This window comes from Ahaetulla prasina, chromosome 1, assembly GCF_028640845.1.
Source record: "Ahaetulla prasina isolate Xishuangbanna chromosome 1, ASM2864084v1, whole genome shotgun sequence".
In the NCBI taxonomy this organism is placed as follows: domain Eukaryota; kingdom Metazoa; phylum Chordata; class Lepidosauria; order Squamata; family Colubridae; genus Ahaetulla; species Ahaetulla prasina.
The window spans coordinates 262,137,638-262,157,021 of record NC_080539.1 but is presented as its reverse complement, the minus strand read 5'-3'; the positions used below and the strand labels follow the sequence as shown (position 1 = coordinate 262,157,021).

At 36.7% G+C, this 19,384-nt stretch overlaps 1 protein-coding gene across 7 annotated transcripts in view; it reads right to left on the bottom strand.

The window, feature by feature from the left end:
* The window catches only part of TSPAN4 (tetraspanin 4), an 827,759-nt gene that overhangs the window by 482,239 nt on the left and 326,136 nt on the right, over positions 1-19,384 (bottom strand). For 6 of the 7 annotated variants that reach the window (XM_058157452.1, XM_058157443.1, XM_058157480.1 and 3 more), the window contains one exon: positions 6,726-6,777. The exons of the other annotated variant lie outside the window; for it this stretch is intronic. Coding sequence is in view for 1 of the 6 variants with exons in the window: in XM_058157391.1 (XP_058013374.1) it covers positions 6,726-6,777 (52 nt within the window). In the remaining 5 variants the exon portion in view is untranslated. The remainder of the gene's footprint in view (positions 1-6,725; positions 6,778-19,384) is intronic. 7 annotated transcript variants of the gene reach the window in all.

The following is a 19,384-nucleotide window of genomic DNA, read 5'->3' as shown; positions in this document are numbered from 1 at the left end:
TTTCAGTGCTTTTGTAACTTCAAACAGTCACTGAACAAATAGTTGTAAGTTGAGGGCTAACTGCATGAAAGGTTTATTTATTTATTTATTTATTTAATCAAATTTTTATACCGCCCTATCTCCCGAAGGACTCAGGGCGGTTTACAGCCCGATAAAAATACAAATATAATACAAGATAAAACACTAAATTAAAAAACTTATTTAAATAGGCCAAAATTTAAAATTACAATTAAAATGATAAAAACCCCATTAAAATTAAATTTAAAATTAAAATTCTAGTCCAGTCCTGCACAGATAAATAGATGTTTTAAGGTTGGATTCCAGAAGGTTCTAATCTTTTAAAAATGTCCATGCTAAGGTTGCCCAAGCAGGAACAACTCGGGATTTCAAGTCTTTCATCAAACTGTTCCAGGTAACTTCTGCCCCATTACATGAACAACAGCCATGTGGAGATGGGCGTTAGATAGGTTACTCCATATAGCATCTTCTAGGAAGATGCTTTCTGAATCATATTCCTGTTAACACTCTCTACCTCTCTTTCACACTTTCCTTCTAACATAGTATCTCTCCAAACTAGTTAATTTTGTGATTTCTTCCTTGAATATCAAATGTCTTTTATTGCCAAAACTGGCATCACAGTTTTATTTCTGCCAGAGCTGAGACCTAAGACAACATTAAATTGAGCACACTTTTTCACTATTTTCTTTTAGGAATATCAGGGAACCTGGTACAGGAGCCATAAAGCAAGGCTGATGATTATCTATCTATCCATCTATCCATCCATCCATCCATCCATCCATCCATCCATCCATCCATCCATCTATCTATCTATCTATCTATCTATCTATCTATCTATCTATCTATCTATCATCTATCTACCCAATTCCCCCATGTAATATTACCAGGAGAGGAAAACAAACAGTCAAGAAAATTCCAACACTGGATTCTACGCACATCCACAATCTTTTTCTTTCTCCCACTTGTTACTTATGTCGAAAGCCCAGCTTATATTCTTTACACTAAATATCTAGTGAATGACAGGCTGGAGGCATCTGCAATCTTGCTTGACAGCAGTAATCAATAGGTAGTGAAATCCTCACCAAGCCATTCCTCTTCCTTCTGGCTACAAAGGGAAATGAAACTTCAGCTGTAAAAGTGAAATACTGATCAGAAAGGAAGTACAAGCAGCAGCCTGTGTCAAAATGCAGGCTTTCCAAGTTTCATATATTTGCCTCCGCAATTCTATATGCTTTAAACTAGAAAGATGCCGGAAGACTAATAAACTGAATATACATCTCACTGAACCTTTATACTCCAAGGAGACTGCTTATCCGGTCCCATATACTCTTAGGAACTGCTAGTGGGCAGCACGATTTCAATAGGATCTTCCACCCATAGTTGAACAGCTAAGAAATTGAGGCATACAGAGATAAAATCAGGAATCTCCTTCATGATGATTCCCTGTTACTCATCAAGATGGGAAATCGTTTGATTGAGAATTATTTTTCATAACTGTTAGAGTATCATTGTAAGAAAAATAGAGGAGATATTTCATATAAATTGTATTTCTCAACTGAAGACAATTAACAGGTAAGAACATTCTGCATTTATAGCTACAAACATTTATGTTGTTCTACTCTGTGCAAAAAAAGAAGTAGTAGTAGTCACCTTTTTATTGTTAGGTTGCAGCCTGGAGAGTCACCACTTTATTTCATTAATCTCCTCAAAAAGACAACAGAAATGGCAGCCACCTTTGCTTCTGCCTCTGTGGTTTGGCAGAACTGTTTGCTCACGTTAGAGAGAGGAGGGCAATGACAGGGCCAAGGGTGGAACAGGACAGACCACAAGGGAGTGGTTGCATCTTCAGCCACAGCTGTGCAGCCATTAAAATGGCCATTTAGATTGAAGCCTGGCTGCTATGCAAAATGGTGACCCATTGCGAAGCTGCACATACTATCACTTTTTATGAAATCGACTCATGAAACTTCCTGTACCATGGGAAAAAAAAATCAGTAGATGTCAGCTTCTGCAATAGATACACAAAACCTGTACAGGTCCTTTTTTTTTTAATTCATAAGAATTTAAATTGCAAATATAGCAATTAACAGCAATTCAGTACAAGAGAAGAAAACAAAGGAGATCCCACATCCCTGGCACAGACTACTTTACAGCACACTGAATGTAATACACTTCTTTTGAAATGTATTAATTTGAAATAATAGTGTTTCACGTGAAGTGGGCTTTGTAGAATGAAGTGAGACTTAAATAGCATATTATGCAATAACTACAGTGAATGCTTGCATCATTCCATTCAGTTTACTTTACAAACTTCAACTAATGTAGCCATATAATGTCCTGAGAAGGTAGTTTCTAAGGGGGAAAAAAAAGCCCAAGCAAATCTAAGATGCATTGGATACGCTCCAAGGGCTCACTTACAACCTAGACAACCAAAAGATATGCAATGTTAGCAGCAAGTCTGGGAGCACAATTTGTCCAGCAGAGCAACTATTCAGGAACACTTATTTCTTGGTGAAAGCAAAGATACATAACAGACATAAAGCAGAGACTGAATCACTGCCAAATACCTCATCTAAAGTGCCAGGGTTGGCACAAGAGCTAGACAGAGTGACAACAGTAGGACCTCACAAAGATCAGATAAATACTGTATAGGATATGAGGGAAGTGAATGATATTGTAGGAATTTAGCAACCACCCCCCTTCTAGAAGAATGAAATATTTTAGAAAATTTAAAAAGGCAGAATATATTTCCCTGGATGAGAAATGGAGAAACATGTTTTAAAGATAAAGCAGCTCCCTGCAACTTCCTGCCACCCCCCACCTTTGTCAATGGACCATTAAAGCCTCAACCAAGCTCACTCATTTCTCCCCACCTTTGTCAATGGGTCAGAGGTAGAAACTCATTCTCCCCACCTTTGTCAATGGGCCATCATCTGCAACATAATAGAACCCATCTAGCAACAGAAACTCACCACATGGCAAGGCTCAGGCAAGCTTGAGGGACAACCTACAATGTTAACTAAGACCCCTAGACCACCTGGGAGTTTGACAACCAATCAGGATACTCTTCCTGTGCCCCAGAAAGTTCAAAGCTCAGAAAAAGCATAAAGCCAGGGAGCACACAGGATCTCAGCCCCTTTTCTGTTCAGGAACTCAAGCCATGTGATCCTGACCACCATTAAACCATCTTTCCAAGCAGCCTCCATGTTTCCAGTGTCTTTGTCCCCACTTGGAACTGAACCCAGATGGATATTTCTTCCAACAATAGATACAGGGGGGGAAAGCCCATTCTGAAACTGATGTGAGCCGTCATAAGATTGAATTTCCTCACTATATACCTGATGAAAAAAAGAATCCAACCTTTACATACCTCTCAAAGGAGACAATCGAGAAGCCAAAAAGGAAATAAAAAGACCTAAACACCTCCTCATCAGCAATTAACACCCAGATGAGCAGAGATTACGGTAGCACCAATATTAGCACTAGAACAACAATCAAGAACAAAGAATGGCCCAATAGAGAAACTCACCAATTCAGACAAACAAGAAAACTACAGCCCAATCAAAGAACTACCGAGCCCACTCCAACCAACACTAACAGAGCAAGCCACAAAATGAGAGCAAATCATACTTCCTTACTAGCACTGATAATGTTACTTAGTTTGTGTTGAAACATCTGCAAGAAAACAACCAAGCTCAGACAGCACTAAGGACCCCACAGAAAAAAGAATTTTCCCATACTGAGGAACAAAAAACATTCCAGTTCAAGTGGAGAGTAACGGCTCTCCATTTCAAACAAGGGAGTTGTTCCCTGATTGAAGATGAAAAACACTCCCTCAGAATGTATCTGAAGCAAACCAAGATGCATTGGTCCCATGAAAAAGCATCATAAACTAGATTCATCCTAATATTGATTCTTCCTCAATTGATTCTTTTTTGAGAACTAATGGAAAGTGGGTTAGATTGTTTGGTGGAAATCAAGATATATATTTTTTCCTTTCTCACATTTAAAATAAAAATAAATAAATGACTAACAGTTCAAAAACTGTGGCATCCTTGATGCTCTCTGGCTTGACTGTTTGCCTGCAGATGTTTCAATGGACTGTACAGCAAGCTGCCCTTGAAAAGTATCCAGAAACTTGAGTTGGTGCAAAATGAGTGGCATTGGCAGTTACGTGTAGACACACAGTACACATCTACCTTGCAAACTGTGTTGGTTACCTGTTTGTTTCCAGATCTAATCCAAATTCTTGGTTTTGACCTTTAAAGCTCTATAAGGGACCAGGTTATTTGAGGGACTGCCTCTCCCAAATTACATCTTCTTGTCTCACCAGATCTTGGTGAGAGGACATACTGGTTGTGGGCCTTCTCAGCTATGGCACTCACATTGTGGAATATCCACCCCTCTTAGGTTAGGTCGGCACCTTTATTCCTGACTTTCCAAAGGTCCCTCAAGACTTGGTTGTGCCATCACGCCTGGGAACCCCTAGCAACTGGTGAAATAGTGAGATGGTTCTGTTGTTGTTGTTATAGTTGTTATTATTAAGCTCATTGTTTTTTTTAGCTGCACTTTATAGTTTTTAATATTTTTAATAGTAATTATAATCATTGCTATTTGTGAATTATTGTTTTATAATTTTGTAATAAGCTGCTGGTTTTGTGAAATGGGTAGCTACAGTATATATATTTGAAATATAATTAAATAAATTGCCCAACTAAGTAACATCAACAGTGCTGAAGAGTGTGGAGTTTGCTTCCTATTTATACACAGAAGTTTGTCTACCCAGTGTTGGCGGGAATGAGGTTTTCTGTCTGATATTTCCTTGATAGGGTATTGTTTTCTCTTTGATTGTTTGCATTGTGTTAATCCCTATTTATCTTGTTGGATGCTGGAGAGGACCTGTTGGGCTTTTTTTATTTGTTTATTTGTTTGTTAGCTTTTTTAGTTGTCTCTTTTCAATGATGTGTAAATATGGTTTATTTTTATGTGAGACACATATAAACAGGCAGCAAACTCCACACTCACTTAGCTCATGTTATATTATCCAGTTGTGTAATTAAACATCTGCAAGCAAAAAACCAAGCTCAGAGAGCACCAAGGACTTGACAGTTCAACCCTGAGCTACAGATATTTCTTTATTTCTTTATCATATTTAGAAACCACAATCTCCCTCATACAGCAACTTCATGTATTCTCTTTTACTGGAGTTTTAAAAATTATTCCTGAGTTCTTACACACTTGCTACATCCAACAACATTGAACAGAAAATAAATGTATCAAATGAATCAAAACATTATAGGCAAAAACCAATATATCTCTGTTAAGTGCAAAATTAAGACATAAACTCTGAAATATAAACTACTAAATTTAACTACTAAAAGCAAGGGATTGAACATTGTACCAGTTTCTGTCTTTAACAGCTTGCAAAGTAGATTTAATGAAAAAATAAAATGCAATAAATATATTCACTATTAGCGGTCCCGTGAAGTATATTTTTCAAGTTGCTAGTAATTTTACAAATACAGAAGTAAAACCGTAAGAATATTTCCATTGTGTTAATCCCTATTTATCTTGTTGGATGCTGGAGAGGACCTGTTGGGCTTTTTTTATTTGTTTATTTGTTTGTTAGCTTTTTTAGTTGTCTCTTTTCAATGATGTGTAAATATGGTTTATTTTTATGTGAGACACATATAAACAGGCAGCAAACTCCACACTCACTTAGCTCATGTTATATTATCCAGTTGTGTAATTAAACATCTGCAAGCAAAAAACCAAGCTCAGAGAGCACCAAGGACTTGACAGTTCAACCCTGAGCTACAGATATTTCTTTATTTCTTTATCATATTTAGAAACCACAATCTCCCTCATACAGCAACTTCATGTATTCTCTTTTACTGGAGTTTTAAAAATTATTCCTGAGTTCTTACACACTTGCTACATCAAACAACATTGAACAGAAAATAAATGTATCAAATGAATCAAAACATTATAGGCAAAAACCAATATATCTCTGTTAAGTGCAAAATTAAGACATAAACTCTGAAATATAAACTACTAAATTTAACTACTAAAAGCAAGGGATTGAACATTGTACCAGTTTCTGTCTTTAACAGCTTGCAAAGTAGATTTAATGAAAAAATAAAATGCAATAAATATATTCACTATTAGCGGTCCCGTGAAGTATATTTTTCAAGTTGCTAGTAATTTTACAAATACAGAAGTAAAACCGTAAGAATATTTCCAGGTGGTTTGTAGTTTTGAAATGTATATCATATGTGATGGAAGCTACTGTCAAAAAGTCTCACTTTTATGTTCTCTTCTCTCTTTTTATCATAGCCCATCATCCATTTATCATAGCCCATCATCCATTTCCAATGTGTGCTTCTCATTCTCAATGGCCATTGAAAAATTTAAATTTCAAATAATAAACCCATTTATCTGATCTAATCATTTACCATCATTACAATTGCTTCCACTTTCTCAGTTGACTGAACATTGACAATGGACAACATGCTTCCAAATGTACAATACAGAATATTTGCTTTTTTTCTGGTGCCCATGCACATGTCCAAAATAAAGAAGTTCCTCAAAAAAACCAAAATAGAATGTACATTCTTTTCTTAAAAACCCTTTAAAGATCATTTGGGAATAGAGAAAAATAAAAAATATTTTTAGCTTTGAAAATTTTATAGAAACAAGGTAAATACCTGATTTGAAGCCGACGCCAAAGAATTCTTAAATCTGCTGGATTCAAATAATCTGGAAAAGCAAAAGCAAATGTAAGTTTATTTGATCACCTCTTAGAAAATATGTTTATCAGATTTACTCTAAGATCCAAGCTGGAAACTCTTTTGTGACCAATGAAAAACAGTAGGATGTCCAAGTTGCGAAACTCACTGTTAGAGTCATCCACCTCCTGCCTGGCAGGTTAAGAAACTTCAACTTCAGTGGGGGTAGGAATGGAAACAACAGAGAAACAATAACAAATGACATTGGCTGTACTTGTGGCCTGATCAGAATGGTGGAACTTTTTAGTCCTAGAAGAAAATCGTTTGAAAATAAGATACCACAATAAATAACCACAATGTAAAAAGGATGTGGAGACTCTTGAAAGAGTGCAGAGAAGAGCAACAAAGATGATTAGAGGACTGGAGGCTAAAACATATGAAGAACGGTTGCAGGAACTGGGTATTTATAGTTTAATGGGCCGTGGTAGCTCAGGCTGGTAAGAAGCCTGTTATTAGAACACAGCAGCCTGCAATTACTGCAGGTTCAAGCCCGGCCCAAGGTTGACTCAGCCTTCCATCCTTTATAAGGTAGGTAAAATGAGGACCCAGATTGTTGGGGGGGCAATAAGTTGACTTTGTAAATATACAAATAGAATGAGACTATTGCCTTATACACTGTAAGCCGCCCTGAGTCTTCGGAGAAGGGCGGGATATAAATGTAAATTTTAAAAAAATGAAAAGAATGACTAGGGGAGACATGATAGCAGTGTTCCAATATCTCAGGGGCTGCCACAAAGGAGGAGGAGTAAAACTATTCTCCAAAGCACCTGAGGGTAGAACAAGAAGCAATGGGTGGAAACTAATCAAGGAGAGAATCAACTTAGAACTAAGGAGAAATTTCCTAATTGTTAGAACAATTAATGAGTGGAACAACTTGCCTCCAGAAATTGTGAATGCTCCAACACTGGAAGTTTTTAAGAAGATGTTGGATAACCATGTGTCTGAAGTGGTGTAGGGTTTCCTGCCTAAGCAGGGGGTTGGCCTAGAAGACCCCCAAGGTCCCTTCCAACTCTGTTATTTTATTTTATTTTATTCTATTCTATCTATTGTTTGGCTAATATCCCAAGAAAAGATTTGTCCTTCTCCTCCTCCTAACCTTTGCTAGCCTTATTTTATTTAATGTTTTCCAAATAAACGATGTGGGTTTTTTTAATCTAGCTATTGGATTTTATTACTTCATCTCTTTTCCACTTACTGTTAAATTAGTTAAAGTATAATGAAATAAACTGTTCAACTTTCTTAAAGCTCCAGAACAGAAATCTAATCTGAAGTGGGATGAACTTTCTTGAAGTTCCTGATAGGTATGAGTCAAGTCTTTGAGACAGATCAAGTTAGGAAATCAGCTGGATATAATAGAACAATAGTGAGGTACTTAGAGACAACACATAATCCCCAATCGAGGAGGACTTCTTAAACCTTGTAGCAGCTCCAATCTTAGGTAAGTAACATTTGATGAAATCAGAAAAGACATTTCCTGAGGGATAGTAGGAGGATTATTTTAGAGAGCAAAAATCTTACATATTTCCATTTGTTCATGCAGATTTTTAAAAAGTTGCTCAGTAGTAACTTTCTACTATTGACCTCACCCCGTTCCTAAGGGGCGTGCATAAGCGCACAAACGTGCCTACCGTTCCTGTCCTATTGCTTTTCTTTTCTTCTTTCTATATATATGCTTATACCTCCTTATATTTACTCATATATGTGTTTATATACTATATAATCTTTTTGTATGATACCTACATATATTGTTGTGACAAAATAAATTAAATAAATAAATAAATAAAATAAAATAAAATAAATAAATAGTAAAATTGAAGTATAAATAAAAACATGTGAAACTTAATTTACTGTATGTTCTAATGGGGAAACACAAGTCTTAACATTTCAGTAAAATATTGCATTCTGCCATTTGAGATGGTTAAGACCAAAGCATTCTACAATCTCAAGATGTAATCATAATTAGAAGCTAGGAAGTGATCAATATCCTCCATATAGGGCAATATATAGATAAGAATCTCCAGAAGGCAAGGTGAAAGGGATACTGCAAATGTCAGTAATAAATTAATATTGAACCACACTTGAAGGTAAACAAAGCATTAAGGGAAATTGAGTTTCAAATGTCTCCAACTAAAACAGCATAGATTTTGGTCCTACTTCCCTGCAAGATTAGTGCATCGAGCTAAATTTAAATGTACAGAAGCAAATGTCCACATATTTGCATCAAAGGGTTTGTCAAAGTTAAAATCTCCTCCTCCTCACAGTACCATCATAATACATAATATACCAGAGTACAATGTTATTTCAATTTTTCTTTGAGATTCACATAAATAAACAAACACAATTTTCCTCTCCAAAAATTCCTGGATGTAATAAGTTGGGGGTGGGGGAGCCATGTTTGCCTGCTGTAACAAAAAAAAAAATTCTAGTACTTTAATGATCACCAAATGTATTATGCCATGAATTATTGTGAATTACACCTACAGGAATTGAGAAAAGTATAATAAATGGGGGGGGGATTTGAACCTAATGCCAGCTATGAAGCACTGACAAACATCCAATTGAAAGGTCTCGTGGATAATTTTGAGTACCACCAGTACAGTTTCATCAAATCCAATAATTAACTAGGATGATTACATCCCTTATAACTAAGTTAGGCCTGCAATGAATTGAAAGAGTATCTGATATTCCAGTTGCCTGTGCCTAAAGTATAGTTAAGAGATACAGCAACCTTCAAAGCATATCTCATACGCCAACTCAGTAAGCTCAAACTGCCCAAAGAGCTGCTGATTCAGTTCTACAGAGGAATTATTGAGTCTGTCATTTGCACCTCTATAACTGTCTGGTTCAGTTCTGCAACCCAACAAGAAAGACACAGACTTCAGAGGATAATTAGAACTGCAGAAAAAATAATTGCTACCAACTTGCCTTCCATTGAGGACCTGTATACTGCACGAATCAAGAAGAGGTTTATTTAAGAAAATATTTACAGATCCCTCACATCCTGGACATAAATTGCTTCAACTCCTACCCTCAAAATGACGCTATAGAGCATTGCACACCAGAACAACTAGACACAAGAACAGTTTTTTCCCGAAGGCCATCACTCTGCTAAACAAATAACTCCCTCAACACTGTCAAACTATTTACTAAATCTGCACTACTATTAATCTTCTCATCGTTCCCATCACCAATCTCTTTCCACTTATAACTGTATGACTGTAACTTTGTTGCTGGTAATCCTTATGATTTATATTGATATATTGACCATCACTGTGTTGTAAATGTTGTACCTTGATGAAGGTATCTTTTCTTTTATGTACACTGAGAGCATATGCACCAAGACAAATTCCTTGTGTGTCCATTCACACCTGCCCAATAAAAAAATTCTATTCTATTCTATTCTGTTCTGTTCTGTTCTGTTCTGTTCTATTCTATTCTATCTCTGGCTCAAGAGATTGGAGTATGAAATTGAATCCTATTCCTCCAGCCACCTTTAACCCCATCTTCTTCTAATAGTTTCATACCCATTCCAGCTGAATGCAGATCTGAAGGCAATGACCTAGCACTATGATGGCGAACCTATGGCACGCCGGAAGTGGCACACAGAGCCATTTCTCCAGGCATGCCATCACCTATTGTTTTTCTGGGTTCTGGCATGCACATGTGCGCCGCGGTGGTGAGATTCAAAATTTTTTACTACCAGTTCTGTGGGTGGGGCTTGGTGAGTGTGGCGTGACAGGGGAAGGATACTGTAAAATCTCCATTTTCACCCCACTCCAGGGGAAGGTTACTGCAAAATCCCCATTTCTTCCCAATCAGCTGAGACTTGGGAGGCAGAGAATATATGGGGGTGAGGCCAGTCAGAGGTGGTATTTACCAGTTCTCCAAACTACTCAAAATTTCTGTTACCAGTTCTCCAGAACTGGTCAGAACCTGCTGAATACCACCTTTGGCGTGCCAGCCAGCTGGTCTTTACATGCGTGGGAGCATGCGTGTGCCAGGAAGCGGAGCTTCTGGTTTCTGCTGCGCACATGCGCACCAGCCAAATGGTCTTCGCATATGCATACACACCAGAAACCAGAAGACCAGGTGACCAGCATGCATGCACACACCGGAAACTGGAAGCTCAGCTTCCCAGTACACACAGGCACAGCACAGACCTGTTCTTCTGGTTTCCAGCATTTCCCGTGTACATAAAGACCAGCTGGCTGGCGTGCAATTGTGCTCCAGAACCCAGAACAGTAACAGGCAACAGTTGGCATGCCTGGAGAGATGGCTCTGCATGCCACTTCCAGCACATGTGCCATAGGCTCACCATCAAAACTGCCTTCCAGTTTCTGGTGCTCCCGCACATGTCATGACCTATGGTCATAAGTCACTTTTTTCAGTGCCGTTGTAACTTCAAACAATCACTAAATGAACTGTTGAAACTTTTCAATGATCTACAGCAAGGGTCTCTAACCTTGGCATCTTTAAGACTTGTGGACTTCAACTCCCAGAATTCCTCAGCCAGCTTTTCTGGCTGGGGGATTCTGGGAGTTGAAGTCCACAAGTCTTAAAGTTGCCAAAGTTGGAGACCCCTGATCTACAGTATATTCAAGTTTCCAGCTGGCATTAAATTTCATCCTACTTCTGCTAACATTTATCTGAGGAATAATTTGAAAATGGATTTAAATACATATATTATGCACACAATAGTTACATTTTTAATAAGTAAAAATTTTCTAAAAATTAAGTGTTTGTAATAAACTATCTAGGGACACATATGTACATTAATCTGGAAGCTTTTCTTACTTTGACAACCATTTTTAACTCTGAAGCAGCCTCCCAAAAGGGATCAGTTTGGCCTTCTCCCAGCACTTTTTCTGGAAATTGTTAACAAATAAGCTGTTTCAAATGATTTTTTCTTAAGTTTAACCCTGATGCCATCTTGTTTTTTGATGCTTTTTGTGCATTCATGTGGGGTTGAGGAGATCACTGTTATATTGCTGTACGATGATTCAGATAAATTTTAATCTAATTGTGGATACCTTAATCCTTGTTTTATATGTACTGTAAACCACAGAGACATTATAATTGTATGGTTGAAGTATGATAACTAGCTAAATAAATACACTTATTTTAATTGGATTGGTAAATCAAATCAAGGGCAAATTGGGAAAACAATTATTGTTTAATAAATAGCACAGGAGAAGCAATTTTACCATTTCTAACCTACTTGACATAAGAACCTTGGTCAGTGAAAAAACAGCTGAGTGGATCTCAGGTGCTAACAGGTGTCTTTGTCTGCCTGACAAATGTATGGCAGTGTTAGATTTGACATCTACATTAAGAACAGCACACTCAGTTCTGATATAAAATGGGTAGGTATAGTTGGAAAGGAGGAAATAGAGATTAGCTCTAAAATAGAAAATGGAAAACCATCATAATGGTTTTGCCTGAGCCTTCCATCCTTCTGAGGTCGGTAAAATGAGGACCCAGATAGTGGGGGGCAATATGCTGACTCCGTAAACTGCTTAAAGAGGGCTGTAAAGCACTGTGAAGCGGTAGATAAGTCTAAATGCTATTGCTATATTGCAATAAGTTGGAGCAGATGGTAATGTGGGAGTCTGTCAACTTATTGGTTAAGAAGTAACATATAAAATTCAGTATTGTGTGCTGTATTTTTTAATACATAATTGACTATTAAATGTATTAATAGTCAATGATACTTTTATTTGCTTTGATGCTTTGATTATGCTTTTATTCAATGTACTCTGCCCCACTGTTATGATAATACATATTATTATTAAGCAACCTAAAACATTTTCATTTTTAGGGCTTATTAACATTTATCCTGCTGTAAAAGGGATGAATCAACATTGAAGCAAAGTAATATATTTTCCATTTTCTTGCAAGGGCAAGCCGCTCTCCAGGTTTAGCTCTTGCATAACTCTTGAAAATGCATCAATATAGTCCATTAACATCAGTGGTAGGATTCAGCCAGTTCGCACCACTTCGGGAGAACCGGTTGTTAAATTTCTGAGCAGTTTGGCAAACTGGTTGTTGGAAGAAATCATTAGGGCAGAGAACCGGTTGTTAAATTACTTGAATCCCACCACTGATTAACATTAACATGTGATGTTGTGTTCTTGCGTAATCAAAACTGTCAGAAAACGGTTAATCCTTTTCTTGTGCAGCTTGATTGAAAACAGCACTTTTTACATTTCCACATAATCAATCAATGAAGATTGCACTTACATCCCATAAAGAATTACAGACTCTCCTCTTTCTCATAATTTTCAAAGACTCATTAATTATACTCACTTTAATAAAAAGATTTTAATATAATGAGCAGCGATTGCTCAATTGAATATTTCTTGTAAGGACATTTTTGCTGTAACTTGATTATTTTATCAATTTTACAGTCTCATTATAACAGCAAAAAGCATAAACAGTCAGACTACTAAATCTATAGCCAAGCAGAAATTTTTTCAGCTTCACAGAATATCAGATTGATTGTATAAAGAGGACTGGAGTGTTTACACTGAAATAATAGAATAATGAAACTATAAAACTGTGCACAATTTCAGATATTAATTATTGATTTAGCATATAGAAAACAGTGATGACAGAGGCTTGCCGCTGTGCTCTAACAGAAATCATAATGGGGGAAAAATAACCTCCAAGAAATTATTTTTGATGATACAAGATAGTAATTATTAAGCAAATTGGGAGATGTAGTTAAGAAGAAAGCCATTTTAAAAAATGGATAAACAGGTTGTGATAGGAAGTGACAACTGGAATTTTTGCTATGGGAAACTTGCAGATCAGAAATCGTTTGATGCCAGGAAATGGATTGTAGATATCAAAGGCTTCTCCACAGTTGAAAGATTCTTTTTTTCAAAACTGTTGCAATCCCACACTTGTATATTTTTGCTGTCCCATCAGCAGTTTAGATCATAACATCGTTCTGGGCTAAAAGTTCAAAGACTTGTTTGCCACCCTACCTCTCTGCTTTGCATATTCACAGGAAGGATTTCTTTCCATTTTCTATTTACAATTGTTTGCTTTTCTGTTCAAATCTGAAACTACACTAATTTTAACGGTTGTTCATTCAATTGAGCCACGATCATAAATCAATTTGGAAGCTGTTTGTTTGGATATGCAGTACACAGCTAATAACAATGATTTTGTTTAGACAGGCAACCCCTCAGCTTAATAAATCAAACCTGATTTGGAGGCTCAATACTCACATCTGAACCATCCAATAAAAGTCCTTGGCTTAATAGCTTTCTGAACAGCCAAATTTAACATAACTGCAGCAGCAACCCATTTCTAAACAGTGCTGCCTACAACTCTTGAATATTTCACCCTTTATTTACCATCATTTCTTCTTAAATAAGGCAGCAAATATGTCCAACCAGCCAGCAGTGATCATCAATTTGAATACTGCCACCAATAAATTATGGGAATTCAGGTGCTTCACATTTATATATGTAATTATGAAAAGATACGTTTATAGATACATTTCCCATCTTTAGGGATGACTCACTGTATAAAATACGCTTTCCAATAGCATGAAAAGCTCCAGGGCAGTAGTATCAAAATACATAACCCAGAAGGTATTTCTACTCCAGTGCTTTATGGAGTATTTGGCTGCTTTCCGTTCTTTTGTGCCACTAGTAAACAGGATTCTCAATGTGCAGTCACAGTAGGACAGGTAGAAAACATGACAACAACCAGCTCAGAGCAGAAAATACAAGAGAAAGTATTTGCACTAGTAAAGTTAATTGCGGTTATGGTTTAGTAGCCGAAATAGTGAACAAAACTTTACTCCTCGTATTTTGCACTCATTCAGAGTATTTAAGAAAAAATATGCCAATTACATCGGTTTTTTCAAATTATGATCTTGGGAATTTATTTCAAAATGTGACATTCTGCACACACGCACAAAAAGATTTACAGTATGTTCATCTTCCGAGACACAACCTATAAGGTTTTGATATCATTGCCTGCTTGAATGTAACTCTTAATAGCCTGCAGATACATCTGACCTCCAGTTAATTGACTGACAAATCATTAAATGTCTAGGGACAGGAAATTTCTTCTCTCGTTTCCTATTACCTTCACCAGCAAAACATCTAATGGTCCCAGGGTTGCATTTTACAGGCAACTAAAAAAAGAAAGGCACCATTTTGAAATTTATGAGGAGCCTGGGAAGCTACCAAATGACATCTCTTTTTTTTTTTTTTTCTTCTTCATGCCGTGGGCATAAATTTGGTTCACAGCTTGTTCCTGCACTTAAGTAATTGTGTCTATCTTGCATAAATACATCTGTCTAACTTTCTGCTTCAGAACTAAAGAGCACCAAGAGCACTCGTTCTTTCTCTGGTTTAGGAAGAAAAATGATCAGCGGATATGCACAATTAAAACCAGAAGGAAAAGGAAGATGAAATGAAAGCTCCATATTTTATTTGCTACCCGTTTTTCAAAGTGATAAAAAAAAATATTCCAGGGGTGAGTTGGTTTTCTTTGCTAGAAGGCATTGCTGGGTTTCTTTACAGATATATAAGAAGAACAAAAGTGAATATGCACAGTTTGCATTCTTATATATCTTACAGTTGCTATTCCTATTTCACATTCCCCAGAGGACAAAACGTTGATGCTCAAAAATAACTCCCCCCCCCTCTTCAATTCATTGTGTCCTCAAAAAAAAAAATCTTATGAGTGCAAAATTTGGAAGCTTACTTAACTCTACAGAAAGGAAAACCTTGGCCAAGATAGCCCTCTCTTTCCAGAGGTTTCTTCCCATAATTCCCAAGCCATTTTATTTGCAATTTTTCCAGGAGAAAGACATATCCGTAGACATCCTTCTACTGGTATTAATACTTTTCTGTCCAACCTTCCAAGATGCATGGATTATAAAGACTTGATTTCTTTACAATGTCATAAGTTACAGAAAGCCAAGCAGCAGATGAGAATCTTCACGTTATTGCTAGCTAAGTACAGTTCTTTTGTGGCCTCTATTTGGGTGGAACTGAAGTTGTCTTTCATCTAGTGCCACCTGCTCTGTACCATCACTGTTCATCAAATTGCTTCCTTAACAGTACAAAACAGAGGAGATATCACCAGATGTCCTATTTTCCACCTGCATTCTGCTACTGCCTTGTGCACAAAAGAGTTAAGGCTGGAGCAAACAAAGAACATGCCAATGACTACCTACTGTATTGTTAATTCTGGAAAGATCCGTCTTTTGATATAGAGACATGGCTAATGGAGATATCGTTCACTTTTCCTTTTTATCTCCTGTTTGTTATTCAGACCTTTCTCCCTACTTTTGCCTGCTTTTTGTTCAACTTGCCAGGTATCTTGTTTGATGTTTACCAACGCTTAATCAATAAATAAAGAGGAAGGTAACAGTATATGCAATCAAGATCCACTTTACACACTATTCTGGCCAGATAATCCTTGTGTGTGGAAGAGCAGGCAAACAATCTGTTGTTCCTTTGTCAATCTGTGTCCTATGTGTATAAAGATACTTTTGGAGAAATGTACGAAGTTTATGTAATTGTATTGAAGAAGATGAAGATGGAGGAGGAGGAGGAGGAGGAGGAGGAGGAGGAGGAGGAGGAGGAGGAGGAACTTCCAAATTCTCAGCCCCACTAGAAGACCAGACCATAAAATCAACTCCAAAGGAAAACTAAAATTGCTTTTATTGACATTGGCTATAATAAAAGAATCTTGCATGTGTGTGCTGTACCTCCTTCCTGTATCTTATAGTTCAGGAAATTAGGGAAGTGTCTTTCTCAGCTGCTTCTAAATGTTATCAGGATGTTCTGAACTTAAAAATGATTAAGCAACAGTTTTTGCATATCTCTGTCAAGATTATCTTCTTTACTCTCTACACCAGTGGGGGACATAAATCCAGTGGTGGGATTCAAATAATTTAACAAACAGTTCTCTGCCCTAATGACCAGCTGGGTAGGCGTGGCTCAGTGGTCATGTGACCATGTGGGCGTGGGCAAGTCAATGTCACTCACATTGATGGGTGCTTCCCCTTAGCTGTTAACCAGAGAGGCAGTTTCTGTAAGCAGGGCAATAAAGATTAGGTTAGAAACAACACCAGAATGTTTCCTTCCTGCCTTCCTTGCAGGATTAGCCCTGTAAAGTGGGAAAAAAAGAAAATAAGATTTCTTCCAACAACCGGTTCTCTGAACTGCTTAGAAAGTGAACAACCGGTTCTCCCGAATAGGTGCGAACTGGCTCAATCCCACCACTGCATAAATCACAATTAGATAAACTACGGGAAAAGATTTGCCACATAAATAACTAAATGGAGATGAAGTTAATCAATATCTAGAATCAGATTTTAGCACAGTATATGGTTGCAATTACAGTGATATTAAACACAGACAAATATTAGGCTGAAAATGTCCAGAAAATGTCCTGAAAATGTCACTTCATATTGATTTTCTTTCATCTGAAAACTGATGCACGAGGCTGCTCAGTGGAAGGACAGCAATGACGGTGAAAGTAATGGAGCACTTTAAAAAATATTCTTAATAGTGGAATACAAACAATTACAACACTAACAGAAAAAAAATCAGCAGCACAAAGATTCATATAATATCTGCTTAGTATCAACGTAGTAGTAATTCAATCCTTAATCTTATAATTAAATGTAGATCATTTAGAAACATAGTGTTTCACTGGCTCATTTTTAAAACCTGAAGAGTTTTTCAAAAAACAGTATAGATTTATTTCCTGAATCTATTCCTTAGTATCAGAAGTACAGATTTTCATTCATTCATTCATTCATTCATTCATTCATTCATTCAGCTGCCCAGTTCCAAAGTGGCTCTGGCAATCAACCATTAAAAAAATAAAAGAAAACATATATATCAAAGAAAACAAATACAGGTATATGGCAAATGAAATCAGAATCAAACATCAAAGGGATCCTAAGTCAAGGCCTGGTGAGAACAGCCTTTTGTGTGAAATGTACTGACCCTCAGTAGAAGTCAGTAGAACTTCATATAACTATAACTTCCATATTTTCAGAATATAGTTTAACATCACATTTACACATTGAACGATTTCATTCTAAAATGGCATAAAGAGCATGCCTTACATTTCTTAAAAATCTGGGTCTACTGATTATCCAAAACAGGATATCCCAATTTTTCATTCCACAATTCAGTCATATAACCAAGACTAACTTTCATTCTGTTTTTTAATTCTTTGTAAAATTGAATTGTTGGTTTTAATCCAAGTGTTCCATCTCTTTAGGATTCTGGGGTTGCAGGGCCTTTGGCATCCAGACTATATATTAATGGCATCAATGAAAGACTGGAGGGCCAGTTTGCTGTAGTGGGTAAAGCTGCTAGCCTGTGAGCTCTAGTCCTACTTTAGACATGAAAAATCTGCTAGGTGGCTTTGGGCCAGTCAAGTCCAACCTATCTCACAGAATCGTTGTTCTGGAGAGTATGAGGAGGAGGAAGAAGCTTTAAGTATGTTCACTGCCTTGAGCTGTATATTTAAAAAAAAGAGGGATAAAAATCTAAAAAAAAAAAGCAGGACAAGAATGCTTGTTATAGAGGGCAATGGTACTGAAAACTGCACTTTTTACATTTCCACATAATCAATCAATGAAGATTGCACTTACATCCCATAAAGAATTACAGACTCTCCTCTTTCTCATAATTTTCAAAGACTCATTAATTATACTCACTTTAATAAAAAGATTTTAATATAATGAGCAGCGATTGCTCAATTGAATATTTCTTGTAAGGACATTTTTGCTGTAACTTGATTATTTTATCAATTTTACAGTCTCATTATAACAGCAAAAAGCATAAACAGTCAGACTACTAAATCTATAGCCAAGCAGAAATTTTTTCAGCTTCACAGAATATCAGATTGATTGTATAAAGAGGACTGGAGTGTTTACACTGAAATAATAGAATAATGAAACTATAAAACTGTGCACAATTTCAGATATTAATTATTGATTTAGCATATAGAAAACAGTGATGACAGAGGCTTGCCGCTGTGCTCTAACAGAAATCATAATGGGGGAAAAATAACCTCCAAGAAATTATTTTTGATGATACAAGATAGTAATTATTAAGCAAATTGGGAGATGTAGTTAAGAAGAAAGCCATTTTAAAAAATGGATAAACAGGTTGTGATAGGAAGTGACAACTGGAATTTTTGCTATGGGAAACTTGCAGATCAGAAATCGTTTGATGCCAGGAAATGGATTGTAGATATCAAAGGCTTCTCCACAGTTGAAAGATTCTTTTTTTCAAAACTGTTGCAATCCCACACTTGTATATTTTTGCTGTCCCATCAGCAGTTTAGATCATAACATCGTTCTGGGCTAAAAGTTCAAAGACTTGTTTGCCACCCTACCTCTCTGCTTTGCATATTCACAGGAAGGATTTCTTTCCATTTTCTATTTACAATTGTTTGCTTTTCTGTTCAAATCTGAAACTACACTAATTTTAACGGTTGTTCATTCAATTGAGCCACGATCATAAATCAATTTGGAAGCTGTTTGTTTGGATATGCAGTACACAGCTAATAACAATGAT